The 18,958-nt window shown below is 39.3% G+C and overlaps 1 protein-coding gene across 1 annotated transcript in view; it reads right to left on the bottom strand.

Moving 5' to 3' along the window:
* Nucleotides 1-5,360: 5,360 nt before the first annotated feature.
* CTSC (cathepsin C) overlaps nt 5,361-18,958 on the bottom strand; it is a 37,614-nt gene continuing 24,016 nt past the window's right edge. Inside the window, exons 4-7 of the mRNA XM_077763048.1 lie at nt 17,848-18,003; nt 12,982-13,097; nt 7,513-7,644; nt 5,361-6,219 (exon numbers count right to left, since the gene is read on the bottom strand). Coding sequence (XP_077619174.1) covers nt 5,717-6,219; nt 7,513-7,644; nt 12,982-13,097; nt 17,848-18,003 — 907 coding nt within the window. The 3' untranslated portion in view covers nt 5,361-5,716. The remainder of the gene's footprint in view (nt 6,220-7,512; nt 7,645-12,981; nt 13,098-17,847; nt 18,004-18,958) is intronic.

Here is an 18,958-nt window from a genome sequence, read left to right as displayed (position 1 = left end):
TCCACGGATATAAGGAACCCAGGACTCCACAGGAAGAATTCCTGGAAGAGACAGAGGGCATCGGAAGAGTCTCTCTGCCGGTGGAAGGACTGTAGTTACCAGGTGGGGTTTTATTGTCAGAGTCCTGTTCTAAACATGCCAATAGTAGGAGTAAGACTGGGTTCCCAACCCCAGAGAAACCAAAACAAGGGGCTGGAACCAAAAGAGCCATTAGGGCTCCAAGAACAAATGGGGAGCCCATGTCCAAATAGGGTCTGGCAACGAGCAGTGTTACAACTGGAAGCTGACTTAACCACCTGATACAGGCTCCCAGAACCCCACCTGCTGAGCCTTTCCAATGATTCCTCCCAGCTTACAGCTGAAAAAAAACTAATGAGTCTATCTGCACTGTGGAATGATTACTTGCTGGGGGGAAAACACCTATACAAAAGTATACTTCACTATGCTGGGGCTTGTATTGTTCCCAGAGCCTGCTGAAATTTTATGCAAAATTTAGCATGAATGCATGCTTTTTTATGGGGAAGAAATCAATAATTTTTATCAGTCTCAAAAGGGCCCATAATCCATGACCTAACAAGGGCAAAGGATCAATGCTTTAAACAAATGCTTTTTAAGGCAAAAATACTACAATCTACCTCTTTTCAAACGTTTGGTAAGTTGAGATGATATGTTCACCTTCTACGGCAGAATTTTCTCGCACATGGGCCTCCAATGATCATTCTATCTTCCCATCTGCTCCCCTCCTTTTTCAAAATATGGATTCACCAATTTCTGGTCCACTAATGACCCCCATTTTTACTACATGGCTATGGGTTTAATAAGTCTGAAATCTTTTTCAAATCATATCGGTGGGTTCTTACAGGGCAGAGCCAACTGTCTGCCGTCCTGAAACTGAGGGGAAAGTGCCATATCTTCTCCCATTACTTTAATCTTCCCCACTGCCTGCATCTGGCAGGTCTTTTAATCTCCCCCACCTTGATTCTTCACAGCTTAGCTCAAGTTTCATATACTCTCTGGAAGCTTCTGGGATAACCTGAGCCTGTGGAATTCTCCCCATTCTCCAAAGTCTATACCACTATTAAGTGCAGGGCTGTGGGGAAATAGGTTCTACTTACGTAAATGGGTTAGAAAAAAAGCTTAGGGTGGAAAGCCTCCGCAATGGGGCAAAAGCGCCCAAGGTTAGGTAGTGAGGCATTGTAATAGGATCGCAAATAACCTGTTATATCACCTGTAGGAAATTACTTTCCATCTGGCGTCAATGTACCTTGATCACAAACTCCACTTGCCACACCCCCACCACGACCCTTTGCTTCTTACTCACAAAAGTTAATGATTACTATCTGATTATTTTCTCCATGCTCACCATGTGCATAAGATCTGGTTGTCTTCACATTATCCACGTGGGTAATATCTTGTGAGCTCAATAAATACAGAGATGAAAGTCCTCTTCGGGGCTCTTGTCTTCTCCAAGACATTAGCATTTCTTGTTTTTAATTCTGCGTCTGCTCTGTTGCTGCATAAGACAGAACTCCAGACTCACAGTCCGCGACACTGGGCAAGATGTGCCAGTCAGTTAGCATGCTGTAGAGCAGGCTTTCTCAACCATGGCACTACTGACATTTTGGGTTGGATAATTCCTCATTGTGGACTGCATCCCCTCTCTCAGTATGACCCCAGTGTCTACTAACATTGCCAAAGGTCTTCTGAGGGACAAAAATCACCTCTGGTTGAGAACCACTGTTGAAGCATTCTCCCCATGTATCAGGCAATGTCCTGGACTCTAAAGATCTCTGTTCAATAACTGAACTAAGGCCTAAATAACAAGCATTGGAGGAGCAAAGACTCAGGATTGTCTGATTCCAAAGTCCATATTTCGAGATCACAAAGCTATTTTGTTTACTTTGTCTCCATAGACTTATTCTTGTTACTATTCAACTGTATTTTAGCCTGCAGAACTGGGATCATGTCTACTATCTCCAAGGTATATTCTCCACTTTTTAAAATGACATAGGGGCGCCTGGTGGCTCAGTCAGTTAAGGATCCGGCTTCAGCTTGGGTAATGATTTCAGTTTGTGGGTTCGAGGCTTACATCGGGCTCTGTGCTGACCGCTCAGAGCCTGGAGCCTGCTTCGGATGCTGTGTCTCGGCTTCTCTCTGCTCCTCCCTAGCGTGCACTCTCTCTCAAAAAAAATGAATAAACATTATAAAAAATTAAAATGCCATAGGAATAGTTAATTTAAATCAGACTTTTTTTTTTTTTTTTTTAAGCTCTCCAGAACCCCACAAAAGAGAATACGGGTATAAAAATCTAGTACTAAAAACATTCATTTTCTACTTAAACTACACCGATACTATTCAATACTCATGAAGGGTAAGAAAATACATTTTAGGGGAAAAAATGATCTCAATGATTACTTTAAAGCACAACCCTAGCTTTGTGGCATTTCCCTCATTTCCTCAGGGGAAGGCTATTTCTCTAGCTTAATTCATTTCAGTTGATTGCTAGGATTTTGATCTCCTTAGACCTTTTGCATAAGAGGAAGGAACAAATCTGCTTTTCATTTTCTCATTTCTGCCAACTCTTAAAAAGCATTTGAAGGGGTGCCTGGGTGGCTCAGTCAGTTGAGCGTCTGACTTCAGCTCAGGTCATGATCTCACAGTTCGTGGGTTCAAGCCCCGCATCAGGCTCTGTGCTGACAGCTAGGAGCCAGGAGCCTACTTCAGATTCTGTGTTTGCCCCTCCCCACCCCGTCAAAAATAAACATTAAAAAAAAAAAACGCATTTGAAGAAAGGCAATCTTGATAAATGGATTTCTGAAAGGAAAAAGGAGTACATCAACAAAGACATGTGTTGCATTTTCTGTCCAAAGTCTAGTTTCTGTCCTGTGACTTTGGTTGGCTGTCACTATGACATTGTGTAGCACAACCAATACGTCTGCTGAGGTTTCAAGTGATTTACAATCCAGGAAATTTCATACTTTCAATCACAACTGCAGTTCAACGAGGCCAATGTTTTACAGCTAATGAAACTAAGGCCCAGTGTCTGACACTACCAATATTCAGTTTCAAGTCCATGCGATTTCCATCTGAGCGGAAGACTTTGATATGTCTAAAGCTTTCCAATTGTGGTCAGGAAGTTTCCACTTAACTTTAGACCAAAAATAAATATTTATTACAGTCAAGAAATATAAATATCACTCTATTTAGAGGACAACTGTTAAATTAAGCCTTCAACCTACCATGCGTGGACTGAAGCTTGGAGTACTTGCCCAGGAGAGATAATAGGATTTCTAAAAGCTGGAAAGAACTTAGAAATGATTTTACAGAACATGGTGAGTTTATTGGTCTCACAACATACAGATTCCTTTCTCCTTTTTTAATCGAGAGGCAGCAGGAACCTTAGAAAAGTTCTGAACAGAGTGGAATCCAGATTTATCTTTATTAACTAGAACCCCAGGTATGCTATTTCCACCTCTGTTGGCCCGTTTTTACGTTAATGAGAGGTGGACCAGATGCCCTTCCAACACTAATGTTATGGGACTGTTAATGCTTAGCTTATCCTAACAGGAAAATCCCAAATAAGAAAATCAACATATTACAACCTTAGATTAACCTTAGTCTTTTTTTGCTTCAGAAGTGCAGTGACTTTTCTCTCAGCTCTAAGTTCCAAATGATGGCCTCTCACCCTGTTCTTCTCTCCACAGAGGCAGCAGCAGAGGCAACAGTGCGGTGAGGATGTAAAAACCTCTAAACCAAAAAATCAAAATGATCTCCCTCAAGTTTTTGAAGGTTTTTGTTTCTTTGTGTCAGGGTGCCTCTGTAGATTCTTTTTTACCTTAAAAGGAAAACAAATCTTGGGGCGCCTGGGTGGCTCATTCGGCTAAGAGTCTGACTTTGGCTTAGGTCATGATCTCACAGTTGTGGAGTTCAAGCCCCACGTTGGGCTCTCTGCTCTCAGTGTAGAGACAGCCTGCTTCTGATCCTCTGTCCCCCTCTCTGCCCCTCCCCTGCTTGCGCTCTCTCTCAAAGTTAAACATTAAAAAAGAAAGAAAGAAAGAAAGAAAAAATCTTATAAGCCCTCTCCACTCTCATAGCAAGGTAGAGCTGGTTTATTAATAGAACACGTCTTAGCTGCTTCCTCATAGCAAACAATTATTTTACAATTTGAGTTCAGAAAAAGAAGACTTGAGAAATAACTAATATTTACATACTCCTTTCTACATTCCAAGCACCGTTTATGTGGTCTACATATTATGAAGGCATTTAACCCCCGGAGAGGTCCATGAAGTAGGTATATGTATCCTTTACTATTCAAACCTTATCAGTTCCTGGATTCAATGGTTAGAGGTCAAATAGAGGTCAATTTATTTGGATGACTGGGAAATTGCATTATCTGATTCTACTTTTGTTTTCCTACTTGGGATAATGAAAGTGTGGAACTTAAATAAAGCAAACCAGGCCATACAAAAGTGCAAGGGTTTAGAGACGGAGAGCTTACGCAGTAAGGGTTATCTATCCCATTATCTCCACCTTACAGACCAGGAAACTGGTTTCAGAAAACTGCCTAAGACTCTCATGAGTCAGAGCCAGAAAGCTTATCCACACACTCGGCACCAAAGTCAATGTCTTGCTTGTTCTTGACTGCCCAGCTAAACTTTATTTTCCTTCGTAGAAGGTAATGTCTCCATACATACAACATACATTGTTCTCCTGGAAATGTCTTTGGGGAGGTTAGCCAGAGTTCCCATACCCTGCGATTTTTTCCAGAGTTCAATTTGTCAAGACTTTGATTATATGTTCTATTAGCACCAATGTAAACAAGGTTTAGATTATGAAACTTGTTATTTGTATGCCTTAAGAGTTTAATTACATGGCTTGAGGAAATCATGGTATTCCATTTAATCACCGTTTTTAATGAATTCTGCCATTGTGGATGAGGTAGTGATCTCTGTCATATAGAAACAGAAAGGCACCTGGGTGGCTCAGTCGGTTAAGTGCCTGACTTTAGCTCAGGTCATGATCTCAGAGTTCGTGAGTTTGGGCCCCATGTTGGGCTCTGTGCTGACAGTGCGAAGCCTGCTTCGGATTCTCTGTCCCCCCACTTCTCTCTTTCTTTCTGTCAAAAAGAAACATAAAAAAACCCCCAAACACCTCATTTCTTTTCTCTACAACCTCTAGCTCGTCATATATCCAGGGAATCATTTTAGGGTTAACTAGTCATTATTTCCCTTTATCATAAAGGTTCCTAGTTCCTCAAATTCTTATTTTTTTAAGTACTTACATAAGTAATACACATCAGTCTAACTGGAGGGGTTAATGGTGAAAACTGTTAAGCACACACATAAATTCTATAATATATATCACCTGAACACTTATTAAAATTTTTTAAAAAATTTAATAATCATTGCCATATTTTCTTGATTTTTACAATTAAAAAATAAGTCTCTGTTCTCACAAAGATTTTAAAAAATATAACATGTTTGAGTTACAAATGATTAACAATATCCTGCATTTTGTTACTGCACAGCTATAAAGCAGGCCAGAGGTCAATGGGAAGGTGTATTCAAATCAAAGGCAGTTTTAATTTTAAAGGCATAAATCTTCATAGGAATCGATTTGTAATCTTCTGCAACTGCTACTACAAAAGTCTCCATCGGTGATTCACCAATCCCCTCATAACCAATGGCAGTCAGTAAGAAATGCTGGGAGGCATACCCTACAACTTAGGAATTGGTGTGGCTGCCACTGCTATGCTTTCAATGGCACACTCGTCGGTTCCTCTGCGGATCCGGAAGTAACCATCTTCGCCCCACCCAACACCCCAGCTGTTTTTAACAATCCAGTAATCCACCCCAGAGACTGGGTCAGTGCCATAACCCACCAGCAAGACGGCATGATTAGTCAGCTCAAAGGGGTTGAAAGGGTCTCTCAGACCAGTGTGGTAGTAGATCCCACTGTGGTAGTGGAGGAAGTCATTATAGACTTCAAAAGCAACTGCCATGGGCCCGTGATGGACCAGCTCAAGTTTCATCAGGGCTTCATTGCAGCCTCCATAGAAACCTCCCACATAGTGGTACTCAGAGGCATAGTAACGGATGCAGTCCTCCTTCGGTTTGCACGGAGAATCTGTGCCTGTGTAGGGGAAGCATGCCTCTTCCACCAGCCCAAAATCTTGGGCATATTTTCCTGCGATGAGGTAGGGGAAGCCACCATCACAGCCTGAGGATGAATAACACGCATTAGAGAGTGGCATAGGAGAAACTGTGTCATTTCCTATTTTTTCTTTCCTACTCCAGTAATTCTTTGTTACCCCCAAGAGTTGTTCTTAGTTTAAATGCTACTTCATTCATCCATGAGCCATTTAGCTAACTATCCTCTAGTCCCCATCTAATTAACAGACATTTATCTGGCACCTAACATGGAAGGTAGCTATAGCATAGTGGTTGAGTGGGAAGTCTCTGAAGCCTGACTATGTAGGTTCAGATCCAAAACTGTGTGAAGAATTTAACTTCTCCATATCTCTCTTTACTTATTTGTAAAATATAGATAGGAATAGTACCTTCCTTGTAGGATTGATTACTACATGTAAAGCAACAAAAGTTGGCTATTATATCATTTTCATTACTAAATAGCCAGACACCAAAATGTGGCTATTCCTGAAGGAAGTCTTTGACTACCTACTGCAAAAAAAGTCTAAATCAGGTCCCCATCACCTTCTTCCAGTCCTTACCTTATTATACACATCCATAAACCTGTAGTTTTTCTTCACAGTTCTTTTAATTATTAACTTCTACTTTCCTCGCTTAAGTGTAAGCTTCATGAGAGTAAGGACTTGCTTGTCTTGCTACTTATAGTCCCCAGGGCTCAGAAGTCACAATATTGGGGCTTAGTAAGTATTTCAAAAAGAACAAGAGGCTCAATGACAAATCATCATTCTGAGCAGTTTCACTCTGTCGTGGCCCAGTCTGGGGTTGACAGCAAGAAACTTTAACATTAGAATATTTCATTCTAAATCACTTGCAGCTGGGTTTTCTACATAGATTCCCATGCCTTGTTCTGAAAGCCTATATACAGAATTTTAATTTTCTCCCAGAGAGAAACCAGTGTTACTAAGGTTTTAATACAAATTAGGTTTTGGGGTAAGAATTTAGTTGGAACTGAAACTTTACTGTTTAGAAGATGTGTGGCCTTCAAAATATTACAGAACAACTTCATGTCTGTCCCCTGTTTATAAACAGGGATATCTACCTCTCAGGGTTTTGAGCACTATTAGATAATGTCCATAAAAGGCTCCTACGAGCTAGTGCTCATTCAGTACACGGTAACTAGTGACATTTTCCTGAATGATGTAGTGAATTCCAGGAGAGACACTCACGAATAAATGATAGGGCCAGAACCTGTCCCCAGGGGCTCTGACTATAGACACTGTGCTCTCTACTACACCATCCTTTTACCTTTGCCAACAATGGCGGACTACAGCCAGGGAAACAGGGCCTGAAATACAACACTTACCTTGAGCATACTGGCTGCAAGAGACAACCTCCTGAGGGCTCAAGATTGGGGTCTGAGTATTGTTGGTTAGTATACGGATTCTTGCTTCTAGCATACCCATAGAAGCAAACGAGTAGCAGCTTCCACAGGATGCTGGTGATGGAAAAGAAAGATATATATAACCCAAGAGAATTTTGAAGCACTTTCAAAGAAACACAGAAAAATGTGAGTGGAGAGATACAGTTAGTATATTTATATTGTGTGTTGCTGTTGTTGTTTATAAGGATCAGCCCAATATAGAAGATTCTACAGAGAAACACTATTAACCTTTTAGACAAACGTTAGGATGTCAGCTTTCAAAAGGCAAAGGTTACTCTATGGGGCTTTCCTTGAGAGTATTTTAGGAGGCAAAACAAAGCAAAATGAAACCCAAAAAACTCCTCTAATCTCTGAAAAGAATTTGATAGTATTCCTGATGAAGAAATAACTTATGTCTGCAGCATTCTGAGCCATTCAGTTGAGAAAAACTATGGAGGGATACATGTGAACTGAGCTGTTAAATATCTCCAGAGCAGCATTTTCTAAAGCTACTTATTGGGTGGAATTAATGCTAAGAATGGCTCAAGTATGGGTGTATTATAGAAATTTAACCAGGGTTGAGGAAGCAAAATACAACAAAGTCAAAGAAAGGTAAGAGAGTAATTATAATGACAGATATGGTATTTAAGGTGGCCAATGAGGAAGTAAAGCTATAATGCAGATGGAGGTACTGAAATTGAAAACAGGCTGGTTCTAAGAGGAAAAGGGTAAGAGCAATACAGTCGTGGTCCCCTTAGAAGTGTCACCTGGAGGAAATAACACGAAAAGTAGCTGGATAGAGGTAAGGGACAAGGGAAAAGAGAACTGCTTTATTTTAAATACCCGAATGCTCTGGTGAAGACAAAATTAATTTACGTAAGAAGTAAATGCTAGGGATATAGCTGCTGGTTCAAGAGAAGGAAAATGTTTTATTATGAGGTAGTTTATATGAACACTATCATTTGTCTACATTTCTTTACCAGGTGTGAGTAAACACATAAATGCATTTAAGAAAATATGGCATGCATGTCACAAAACCGGGATTTCAACTTGTTACATTCTAGGAATAAATGAACATTATACAGCCTCTTTCACCTCTGTCACGGACACAAATTCTACATGGAGTTATGTTTGCACCAAATCAAAAATATTGGTATTAAATGTAGTTATACACAATTGATATTATTCAACATACTAATATATTATTTACCAAATTATATGAGTGGTGAGCACTCCCTTATGCAATAAAATAAGATTAGTGAATAGTCAAGATTACATTAAAAAATCCATTCCACATAAAGAGTATGTTGTCTTTGTTCTCTTTAATAAACCTGAAATCAATAATTTGGTAACTGCCTTCCTTAGAGAGAAAAGTATCCAAAACAACATTATGTATTAGAATACTATCAGGGCACTGTTCTTCCCTTTCCCCAGATGATGCTGATTCACATTCATCCCTGAGTACAAATGAAAGCCAGGAAACTCTGTGCTCAGCCCCCAACACCCTACACTCTACCTGAATTACTTATGTTGTTTTCCTCAAACTGAACCGTGAATTTCTTTGAGTGTACATAGGAAGTGTGCCTTCATCTAGCTACCTGATGCAATCAAGAAACTCAGTGCATGTTTCTAGAAAGAAATCTCAATTATGAACAAGTGGATATAGATTTACATCTAGGGAAAAAAAAAAAGGGACTTCATTGGTAGCAGTCAACCTTTACTTGTTTCTAAGCAATAAGGGAGGCAGAATCCTGGTCCTCTTGACTAGTTGAACAATGCCATAGGTCCTGGACTAGAGTCCATTAGAACTCTACTACCCTTTAACTGCTACGATTTCAGATGTTCCTCAAACTTCTCCCTATAAACATCTCAGATTTATCCATACCATATACTGCTTTTGCTGCTAGGAGATCTCCTAAATTAAGATTAGGACAAACACTTGGAATTCATCTGGTATAGTACCCAATTGATAATGTGTATGTTGAAACTCAGAGAGAAGCAATGACCTGTTCAACGTCACAAAACTAATAGATGGCAGGTGCTAGTATCTAAGTGTCTCATAAAGCAGGTTGTGTTCTTTTTAGTTCATAGGTATGCATCTACTTTAAAGAATTTTCAGGGGCACCTGGGTGGCTCAGTCGGTTGAGTGTCTGACTTCAGCTCAGGTCATGATCTCACGGTTTGTGAGTTTGAGCCCCGCGTTGAGCTCTGTGCTGACAGCTCAGAGCCTGGAACCTGTTTCAGATTCTGTGTGTCTCTGTCTCTCAATGATAAATAAATGTTAAAAAGTTAAAAAAAAAAGAATTTTCAAATTTTCTTCCCTGTCATCAAGTTACTAAACAGGCCAAAATTTACTTGTGCATTTTGTTTTTGAAACCATTGAAATAACACTATCCTTGGGACTCCTCTTTCAAATGATAGTGTGTCAGAGAACTAGATCAGCAACAGTAAATAGACAAAGCCAGTGTTCCTTTCAAAGGACACCAGGGTCTTGTAATAAATAACATCCCGAGTATTGGGAAATGGCCCCATTTTGATCATCCAGCATTCTTGGGCCATGGTATCCACAGAAATAATGTCTCTTGGTACTAACCACTGAACCCTCCTCATCCGACTGTCCAGCACTGTGGGAGGGATAGGCCACATGTACATTCAAGGGCTCAGAATGTGCTGTTAAGAGAGAGAAACTGCCGCAATGAAGTAAGGCAATAACGATCTTCAAGCCACTGATATTCCCAGAAGAATGTGTCAGCTGCCAAAGAAATTAACGCCTCCTTTCAAAAAGTCAAGGCTAGAATGTAGATTTTAACAGAACCATTATTCCTTAAGACAACAAGACAACAAAGAATAAGGGGGTCTGACCCAGACAGAGCTCTGCAGTAATCATGTTTCCACCATCTCAAATGGGTAATGTGATTTTCACATGGTTTAACTATGTTCGGCTGCACCTTCCCACAGTGGAGAACACACTCAACTAAGAATAAGGAATCGGAGGAGTCTCCCCCTATCCCTACACCATCACTCAGCTGTGTGACTCTGAGCAAGTCCCTGGACCTTTCTGGCATTTCTTTTTATCCTGTATGTAAAATGAATAGTGTGGAACAGTTTAAGGCCCCTATGCACAGATGGTATTTAGAGTAAGACTTACATGAACTAGGTTTTAGGCGTTAGGAAAACACTGCATTTCCTAACTAACGTGACCTCAGAGACACTCCCTTTCTCTCTTGAAGCTACAATAATAGAGACAGTATAGCAGAGGAAGAACAAAGAAAGTCAAAGTCTTCCAATTTCCTAGCTTCTCTTCCCTCTCACACTTAGATGTAAATCTAGCTACAGTGCTGGTGCTTAAAGCTGCTGTCAAGTGTCAAGATAAAACCTCATTTGTTCCTCACAATGTTTCTTTTTTCACTCATCTTGATTTGCTCTCTGAATACAGCAAAGTTGTGAATTCCCTTAACTTGGGTAATTTTGAACGCTGGGTCATCTAGAACACTGGTGCTCCTAATGTTAGTGGAAATTTCCAAGTAGTCCAGTTTCCAAGAATAAATAATTAATTTTTCCCCCAACCCAAAGTAAAGACAACCAGAAAGGAAGTCAAAAGAGGAACCTTTAAAAATTGCCCATGTTTGTACAAATCATATTTATAGTACTCAAAGAATATAGAACATGGGAGACAACAGGAGACAACAGCTTTTGCCAAGCTACGAGAAAACCAATGTCAAAAAATTTGGCTTTAAAAAGTCCAATTTCCTTCCCCTGTATTACTGTCTCATCACCAGTCAATTGTATCTTTCAGGAAGTGAGTGGAACTAAACTTTTCTTTTGACCTTCTCCTATGTCCCCAGTGAATTTTAAAAACACTTCACTAAAGCAGTCACCATATTACACTTTAATATTTTTGCTTGCAAGTCTTGCTAAACTGCAAATCCCTAGGACAAGAGCCATGTCATATTAGTCTATATCCTCAGCCATTAAAAAAAAAAATCTTAACACATTAGTTGCTCTATAAACACTCTATAATACAGCAAAAGCAAATATGTGCCAGGCCCTCAATAATCAACACTTGACATGTAGTATTTACATAATCCTCTCAGGTAAGTATAGGAAATCTGTTTGATGACAGAGTAAATTTTAACCCTCTCTTGACATCAACCTTTTAATTTCACTTTCCATTCATTTCTCCATTACCTGTAAAGTTCTCTCATCTCCCATCCCTCCTTTCCAAAGAAGTCCTCTCCAGGAAAGAAAGGGTAGGGGAGAATTTTCAGGAGTTCTTTCTCTAGAGCTGAGGAGTCCCAGAATAACTTGTAAAAGGAAAGACAAAGAGGTGAATCCTCTGATGTCATTTGTAGGACAGGAACCTTGCTGGCTGGCTGCTCTAAGGCCTGCTCAAAGTTCTGTACACTCACAACACTTTGCCAGAATTTAGTGAGGATGAATTAAAGGCCTGGTGGTGAATGCTGAGGAGTCAGACAGGCTGATTATCACAGAATTTCTAGGGGAAGAACAATTTATTTTGGGGTGTTATTAATTTACAATCCTCTCAGAAGGCACTAATCAGAATGTTTCCAGACAGCAAATACTACACCTATTTTATAGTAACAAATCAGTCGTGTGTACTATAATTATCTTCAAAATGAGTTTAGAAGCAATAAACCTGAGTATGGTATAAATGATTCTCCAAGTCACTGTTGGCTAAAATTTAGGATAACAAGATAACTTGCTATCAAGTACTATTAGAGGAAGAGTTATTCAATCTACTCATACTGTATCAAATTTCTGAAAATAATGGGTAAAATGCAATTATGGTGATACTTTTGATAAATCTGGACTCAGCAAGGCCACCACTCAGGAAGCTAGTTTAATACTTACCATCATATGTCATGTTCTGACATAAAATGAGTTAAAAAGATCCTTACACAGCCCCCAAAATCTACTATAGCAGAAAAAAATTTAAGGATCTATTTTTCTGGCCTCGTACAGTAACTAAAAACTAAACAGTGGAGAGCAGAGGGTGGAGAGTGTGAGGCCCTGGAACAAAGACAGATTCCACCAAACCACTTACAAAAGACTGATTTCAATTCTGTGCAGTTCTTTGTTTCCACTTGAGTCTCTCCTCCTTGGGAGAGAGACGAGCTTGTCTTACCTGCTACTGATTAATTTCATTAGCTACCTAGAATATACTTTGAGAAGGCTACTGTAGAAATGCTGGGCTCAGTTGCAAAGATTATCTATTTTCTGTCATGGATACAAAAGGAAGGAGTAGCCACTGGCTACATATTTTCCATTTCTTTACTAAAGTGGATCCTGTCTGTTTCATCCCTGTATCCCCAGAATCTACCGAAGAGCCTGGCATTTAGTAAATGTTCAGTATTTCAGAATGAATAAATGAAATCACACTTTTTTTTTTACCTTGGTTTCTAACAGGAGTAACAAAATTGGTACCACGAACATTCCTCCAGTCCCAAGATGCTGGCAAACGTAAAAGCTTTTCATGTATTTCAGCGGTCAGCGGTGCAGGTTTGGGTCTAGGATGGAAAAAATACATTTGACATGAACATATAGCTTTTCTTTTGAGGATGATTTCCTAACCCTTAATTCCATGATTTCAACTACACTGCTGCCTAGAATATAGATTCAGGCCCAAGGTTCACCTGCCCCATCAGTGTTTCAACTATACAACAATGAATCTACTATGCAGTGTTTCAATTATATGACTAAGTCCTGTAAATGGCCTTCACTATCCATTTCTTTTTCTGGATCCACTTACTTTCTTTTATGAAAGGACACTAGTTATGTATATCACCGAGATGCTATTTTTAGTATATTTCAATAGCTGCATTTTCTTAAACAGATTTTGACTAAGAAAATAGACTCATGGGAAGTTGAAGATGGCCTACAAAGTATACAGAGAAAATAAAGGAACTACTAAGGTTTGACTCAGGAGATGGTTAGTGGTGATCGTGAGGTGGTTAAAAGGAAGTAGCACAGAGATTAGAGATTTAAGTAAAGTAGCCAGACTAGCTCCATAAACAACAGACAGAAATGCTTCATCATTATAGAACTGCACCTTTATGGTTGGAAAGCAAGACACAAAGAGAAGAGTTGCCTGGGACCATGGATGGAGGATCGACACATTGTCTGGAAATGAGAAAACTGTTCTACAAGCTTCTCCAAGTTAGCAATTTAAAACAAACAGCATTCTAGCTCTAGACACACTAGATTTCTTGGGAGTTTTCCTAGTCTGCAAAATGACTTCAGTGTTCCATGCTTTCCTGCTGCTCCTCTTACCCCAAATGCCTGCTGCCCACTGCTTAGAAGTAACCCCTTTAGAAGTTCTTCCCTAATTTCTACTTTAAGGACTACTCACACAGCAGCACCTACCCACCAGCCCCCAACAAAAACTCACTTCTATACTCTATCAGCTCTTTAGTTAGGGCATTACTGTGTACACTATGATAACATGCATCTTTCTGATTACAAACTATGTGAATTTCTCATTCAACTTAGCCATATCACACTGTTCTAAGTTTTCAGTGGTTATCTGGTCCCTTTCACCAGGTTCCAATTTAGTCACTGGCAAAGACTGTTTCTGGGCTTCTTCATGTCCTCTGCAACTATTCCCAATTAATTCCCTCTCTCACTTTTAGAGATGATGCGAATCAATGCTAGGACACAATGGAAGTGAGATGAAACAAAGGAAGAGGGAAAAATCACTCATTAAATTAGCAATGATAACCTCATGGAAGTATAAAAATAGACAGCATATTCCATACAGAAATATCAATTTTCCACTAAAATACTAACTAAGCCAGGGACGTTGCTAGAAGCTCTATGTGACACAGAGATGAAGTGAGGTGACCTGTGACTATATGAAAGACAGCGTTAAAAGACATGAAACAAATGGGATGCCTGGGTGGCTCAACCAGTTGAGTATCTGACTTAGGTTCAGGTCATGATCTCATGGCTTTTGAGTTCGGGCTCCATGTCAGGCTCTATGTTGACAGCTCAGAGCCTAAAGCCTACTTCAGATTCTGTGTCTCTCTTTGTCTCTCCTCCACTTACACTCTGCTTCTCTTTCAAAATAAATAAACATAAAAAATAGACATGAAACATAGAGCAATTACAATAACAAATACAAAGGAGTCATAAGTTATAAAACATACAACATAGATAATGTCAATGAAAAAACCAAGGTACATAAAAAACTATGCACCATGAAAATTTTAGGGCAGGGAAAAAAACAAATCAAGAAGAAAATCTTGGATATTTCTTTCAAGGTTTATAGTAAAAATTAGGTGCAAACAATTTTTGGAAGGAAATAAAGTTTCCATGATTTCACACTGAGAGGATAAAAGATTCAATCAATCCATAATAATTAATTGTCTTGTATATACTTAAGAATACACTAAGTAATCGAAAAGATTAAAAAAGGAATTGGGAGCGCCTGGGTGGTTCTGTCAGTTAGGCCTCTAATTCTGGATCTTGGCTCAGGTAATGATCTCATGGTTCATGAGCTGGAGCCCTGCATCAGGCTCTGTGCTGACCGTGTGGAGCCTACTTGGGATTCTTCTGCCTCTCCCTCTTTGTCCCTACCCTGCTCATTCTCATTCTCTCTCTCAAAATAAAAAAAAAACAAACTTAATTTTTTAAAAAAGATATTTAAGTTTGGTAGCAAAATGTAATTTCTGAGCAGATATCCTAGGTCATACTTACGTCCTACAAATGGTTCCACCACTTACTAGCTGTGTGACATTTGTCAAAGAATTTAACATCACAAAACTACAACTAACTCCTATTAAAATGGCTATAATCATACATACCTCAAAAGATAACTAAAAATTCAGTGTAGTAATGATTACCAAGTGCTTAGAAAAGCTCCTATCTCCGCAAATCCTTAGTAGATTAAGCACTTAGGATGATAACTTATCATCATCATCATCATCATCACCCATGTCTTTAAGATGATTAAATATGACGTGGATACATTTATTTAAGTGACCAACTGGCACAAAGCAAGTACTCAAGTGTTAACTTCCTTCTTCCTACCATCCTATAAGGTACAGTATTTGCCTGTCGATACACAGACAAAACTAAAAGAATGTGACAACAGAATCTCAATGATGTGAAAATGAAGAGTGAAAGCAATTTGTGAGGCTGGGAAGAATTATAAAACACTATAGGTACACTATACATTTTGGGGTCTTAATCATTTGGGTCTAGATTCTTTAAGAATTTGGTGAAAGCTGTGACCTCAGGGAGATGACCATAACCAATACACTTTTTCTATACTTTCGGCAGTTTCGATGACACCCTAAACCTCAATTAAGAATCACTGAGTTTCTATTATGTCATTGGATTCTTATAACAGAACTAATCTATATACAAAAATGCTACTGAAAAACAGGCAGCCAGACCACAATGTCTGCTTCTGAATTTTCCATTTCACTCAATTCCATCTATCTTTACATTTCTATGGAGCCTTAGCCTTAAAAGCAGCCCTTCATAAAGCTAGCCCTTCTTTAAAACAAAGGTGGTTGGTCAGAGACAGAGAGAAGTGTCAAACAAAAAAGAGTTCCTGAGAAACATGGCACATGGCACATAGCAAAGCAATTATGTCTGGGGCTCAGATGCTGAAACCTCTTCCTCTCGTGCTCCTTTGGATTTTTACTAAATGGTTCTTACTTCCTGTCTCACACATGTACAAAATAACTCCTTCACTTTTGCAAATCTGAGAAGGAATACAATATGCTCTCTTTCCTAATTTCCATTAACCAGAAAGTCTCATGGACTGGGAATTCCTTAGAATACACTTTGAGAAATACTGTAGGTGATTCTTTTGAGAAAGGGGCAGGATTAAGAGAGAATGCTATCAGTTGGATAGGAAAAATCTCTATCTAGCACCACAGTTGAAAAATGTGAGTATTAGGATTATTAGTCTGCAAATGAAAAAAATCAGAAATGCATTTTAATTAATTAATGGCCCATTCAAACAAAATCTGAACCAAAACTCTACAGAGATTATTAAAGAAATAATCATTGTTGTCACTGAAAACTGAAAAATGTTTCTATGTACCAAGGGAAAATTGCCTCTACACGATCTGTTGAGTCCCATTGACTGCTTATTGCTTTCTACTTCTCTGACCTTTGGTGAGATCAATTTCTCCTAAAATGAGGTCCGGCATCCCAGGAATAACCTTGGCCATTTAACAAATGTTAAGGGAGTATATATTCTAATAGATCCAGCTATAGGTTTGAGGAAATTTTTAAAAATCTACAAACTTCCTAACATAAATTCAAAGTACTTTTGACCTAATTTCCTAAAGTAAGAACTATGCCATGGGAAGTGTCACAACTGGGTGAGGAAAGTAGAGGTACATTGATAAATAAGGAGCAATTTTCTGTTTGCTGGACCTGATAACAGAGAGTGTTTTGAGATTTTTATAGTGACAAATCTGACAGTTCCTGTAGGCAAGTTGAGGGCTATTTGAAGCAAAAAGAGTAGCATGAATGGAAATAACTTGACAGCAAAGCTTTCAGTAACTGTGTCATATTGTCTGGAAGCAGCTCAAGGATACTGACTAGAGGCATGGTCAAATTTAGATGGCTTGGATTAACCAGGTTAAGCTTATTTATTGCATAATAGGTAGTAACACAATCATAGCTGGATACAGGAAGATGAAACTGGCATTTTAAAGAATGTTTAAGAACAGGAACTGGGAGGGAAAGAAACGGGACTAGTGAGACAGGAGGTGGGAGGCTGATCCATAATGCAGAGAGAAATGACAAAACCCTACACCGGCATGTAGAAAATGGCCAGAAAACGATGGCAGTGACAGGTGCTAAGAAAGCAAGACCCATAAATAGGACTCAGAACACTAGGATATATGTGAAAAGGAAAGGGAGATGGTCACAAAACAAGATACTGTAAAAAGATGGAATGAGCAGGGTGCCTGGGTGGCTCAGTTGATTAAGCGTCCGACTTCGGCTCAGGTCATGATCTCACGGTTTGTGGGTTCGAGCCCCGCATCGGGCTCTGTGCTGACAGCTAGCTCAGAGCCTGGAGCCTGCTTCAGATTCTGTGTCTCCCTCTCTCTCTGACCCTCCCCTGCTCACGCTGTCTCTCTCTCTCTCTCAGAAATAAATAAAACATTAAAAAAAATTTTTTTTAAAAGTTGGAATGAGCAATAACATGGTGGACAAACCAGGGAGAACAGGTTGTATGGGAGGATGGCATTCAAATATCTTCATTAGCGGTAAAGAGATATGCTTTATTACCTTGGGATTCTCCGTCTGTGACCACCACCTCTCCTAATCATCTCTCTCAGGGTGAGAGTCTCATATTCCTTGTATGTGGTTGCAGTCCAAGACTTCTGAATGGCATTGATCGCTTTCACAAAGTCATGGTTATATTGGTAGAGCCTATTAGCATAGCTGACAACAAAAAGAAGAAAGCCTCAGTTATCCTCCTCATAGATGTAATTAGACTACATTAAAGTAGGCATCCTTATACTCTGGGCCTGAGTGGAAAGTAGAATAATATTTCAGGAAGGCAGTTTCTTTTTTTTGCTTTTTTTGGCAATGCAACTGAACCACTTTATTCACATCTTCAAAATAATCTTTATTTTACATTTTAGTATAAAAATCAACAATATTAAATGCACCACAGTGCAAAAAGAGTCATATAATATTGAATTTCCATAATAGTCAATGATGTAGTCAAACATCACATGGACAAAACACAAAATTTAGATAAAATGAAATTATCAGATAAAATAAAATCCAATTTCAGAGAACAAAAGCCGGGTTATTAGGATTCCTGAAATACTCAACCTTAATGAAATTTCACTAGACTCACGTCATTTTGTAGTGAGATATTCAGAGTATGAGCCTATTAACCCTGTTCAAGAATTTTTGGGAGCCATGAGTAACTGCATCAGACACTCTAACAAGAAATGTGACCAATTTTTGATCTGAAAAATCCCCTTAATTTGGCACTAACGTCATCAGGCTTCTGAAATACATCCTCCTCCTCACCCCTCATATTTTAAACAAACTGTTGTTTATAGCAGTTTTTGTTGATAGCTTTTGTTCAAACAGAGCTCAGTTTTTCTGGCACCAAAGCAAATTTGGGTTTGTTCACATATGAAGACACGACTTATGAGGAGGGTCCAAAAAGCACCCTTCACTTTTGCCTGAGGAGATGCAAAACAAGAGCCTGGAATTGAAATGTCTCCATAAAAGTTCAAGTTGGTGTGCCTGGGTGGCTCAGTCGGTTGGGTATCTGACTTCGGCTCAGGTCATGATCTCATGGTCTGTGGGTTCAAGACCCGCTTTAGGCTCTGTGCTAACAGCTCAGAGCCTGCAGCCTGCTTCAGATTCTGTGTTT

This window comes from Crocuta crocuta, unplaced genomic scaffold, assembly GCF_008692635.1.
Source record: "Crocuta crocuta isolate KB4526 unplaced genomic scaffold, BGI_CrCroc_1.0 scaffold614, whole genome shotgun sequence".
Classification (NCBI taxonomy): Eukaryota; Metazoa; Chordata; class Mammalia; order Carnivora; family Hyaenidae; genus Crocuta; species Crocuta crocuta.
The sequence above is the reverse complement of the archived record's forward strand: the minus strand, read 5'-3'. Positions and strand labels throughout refer to the sequence as shown.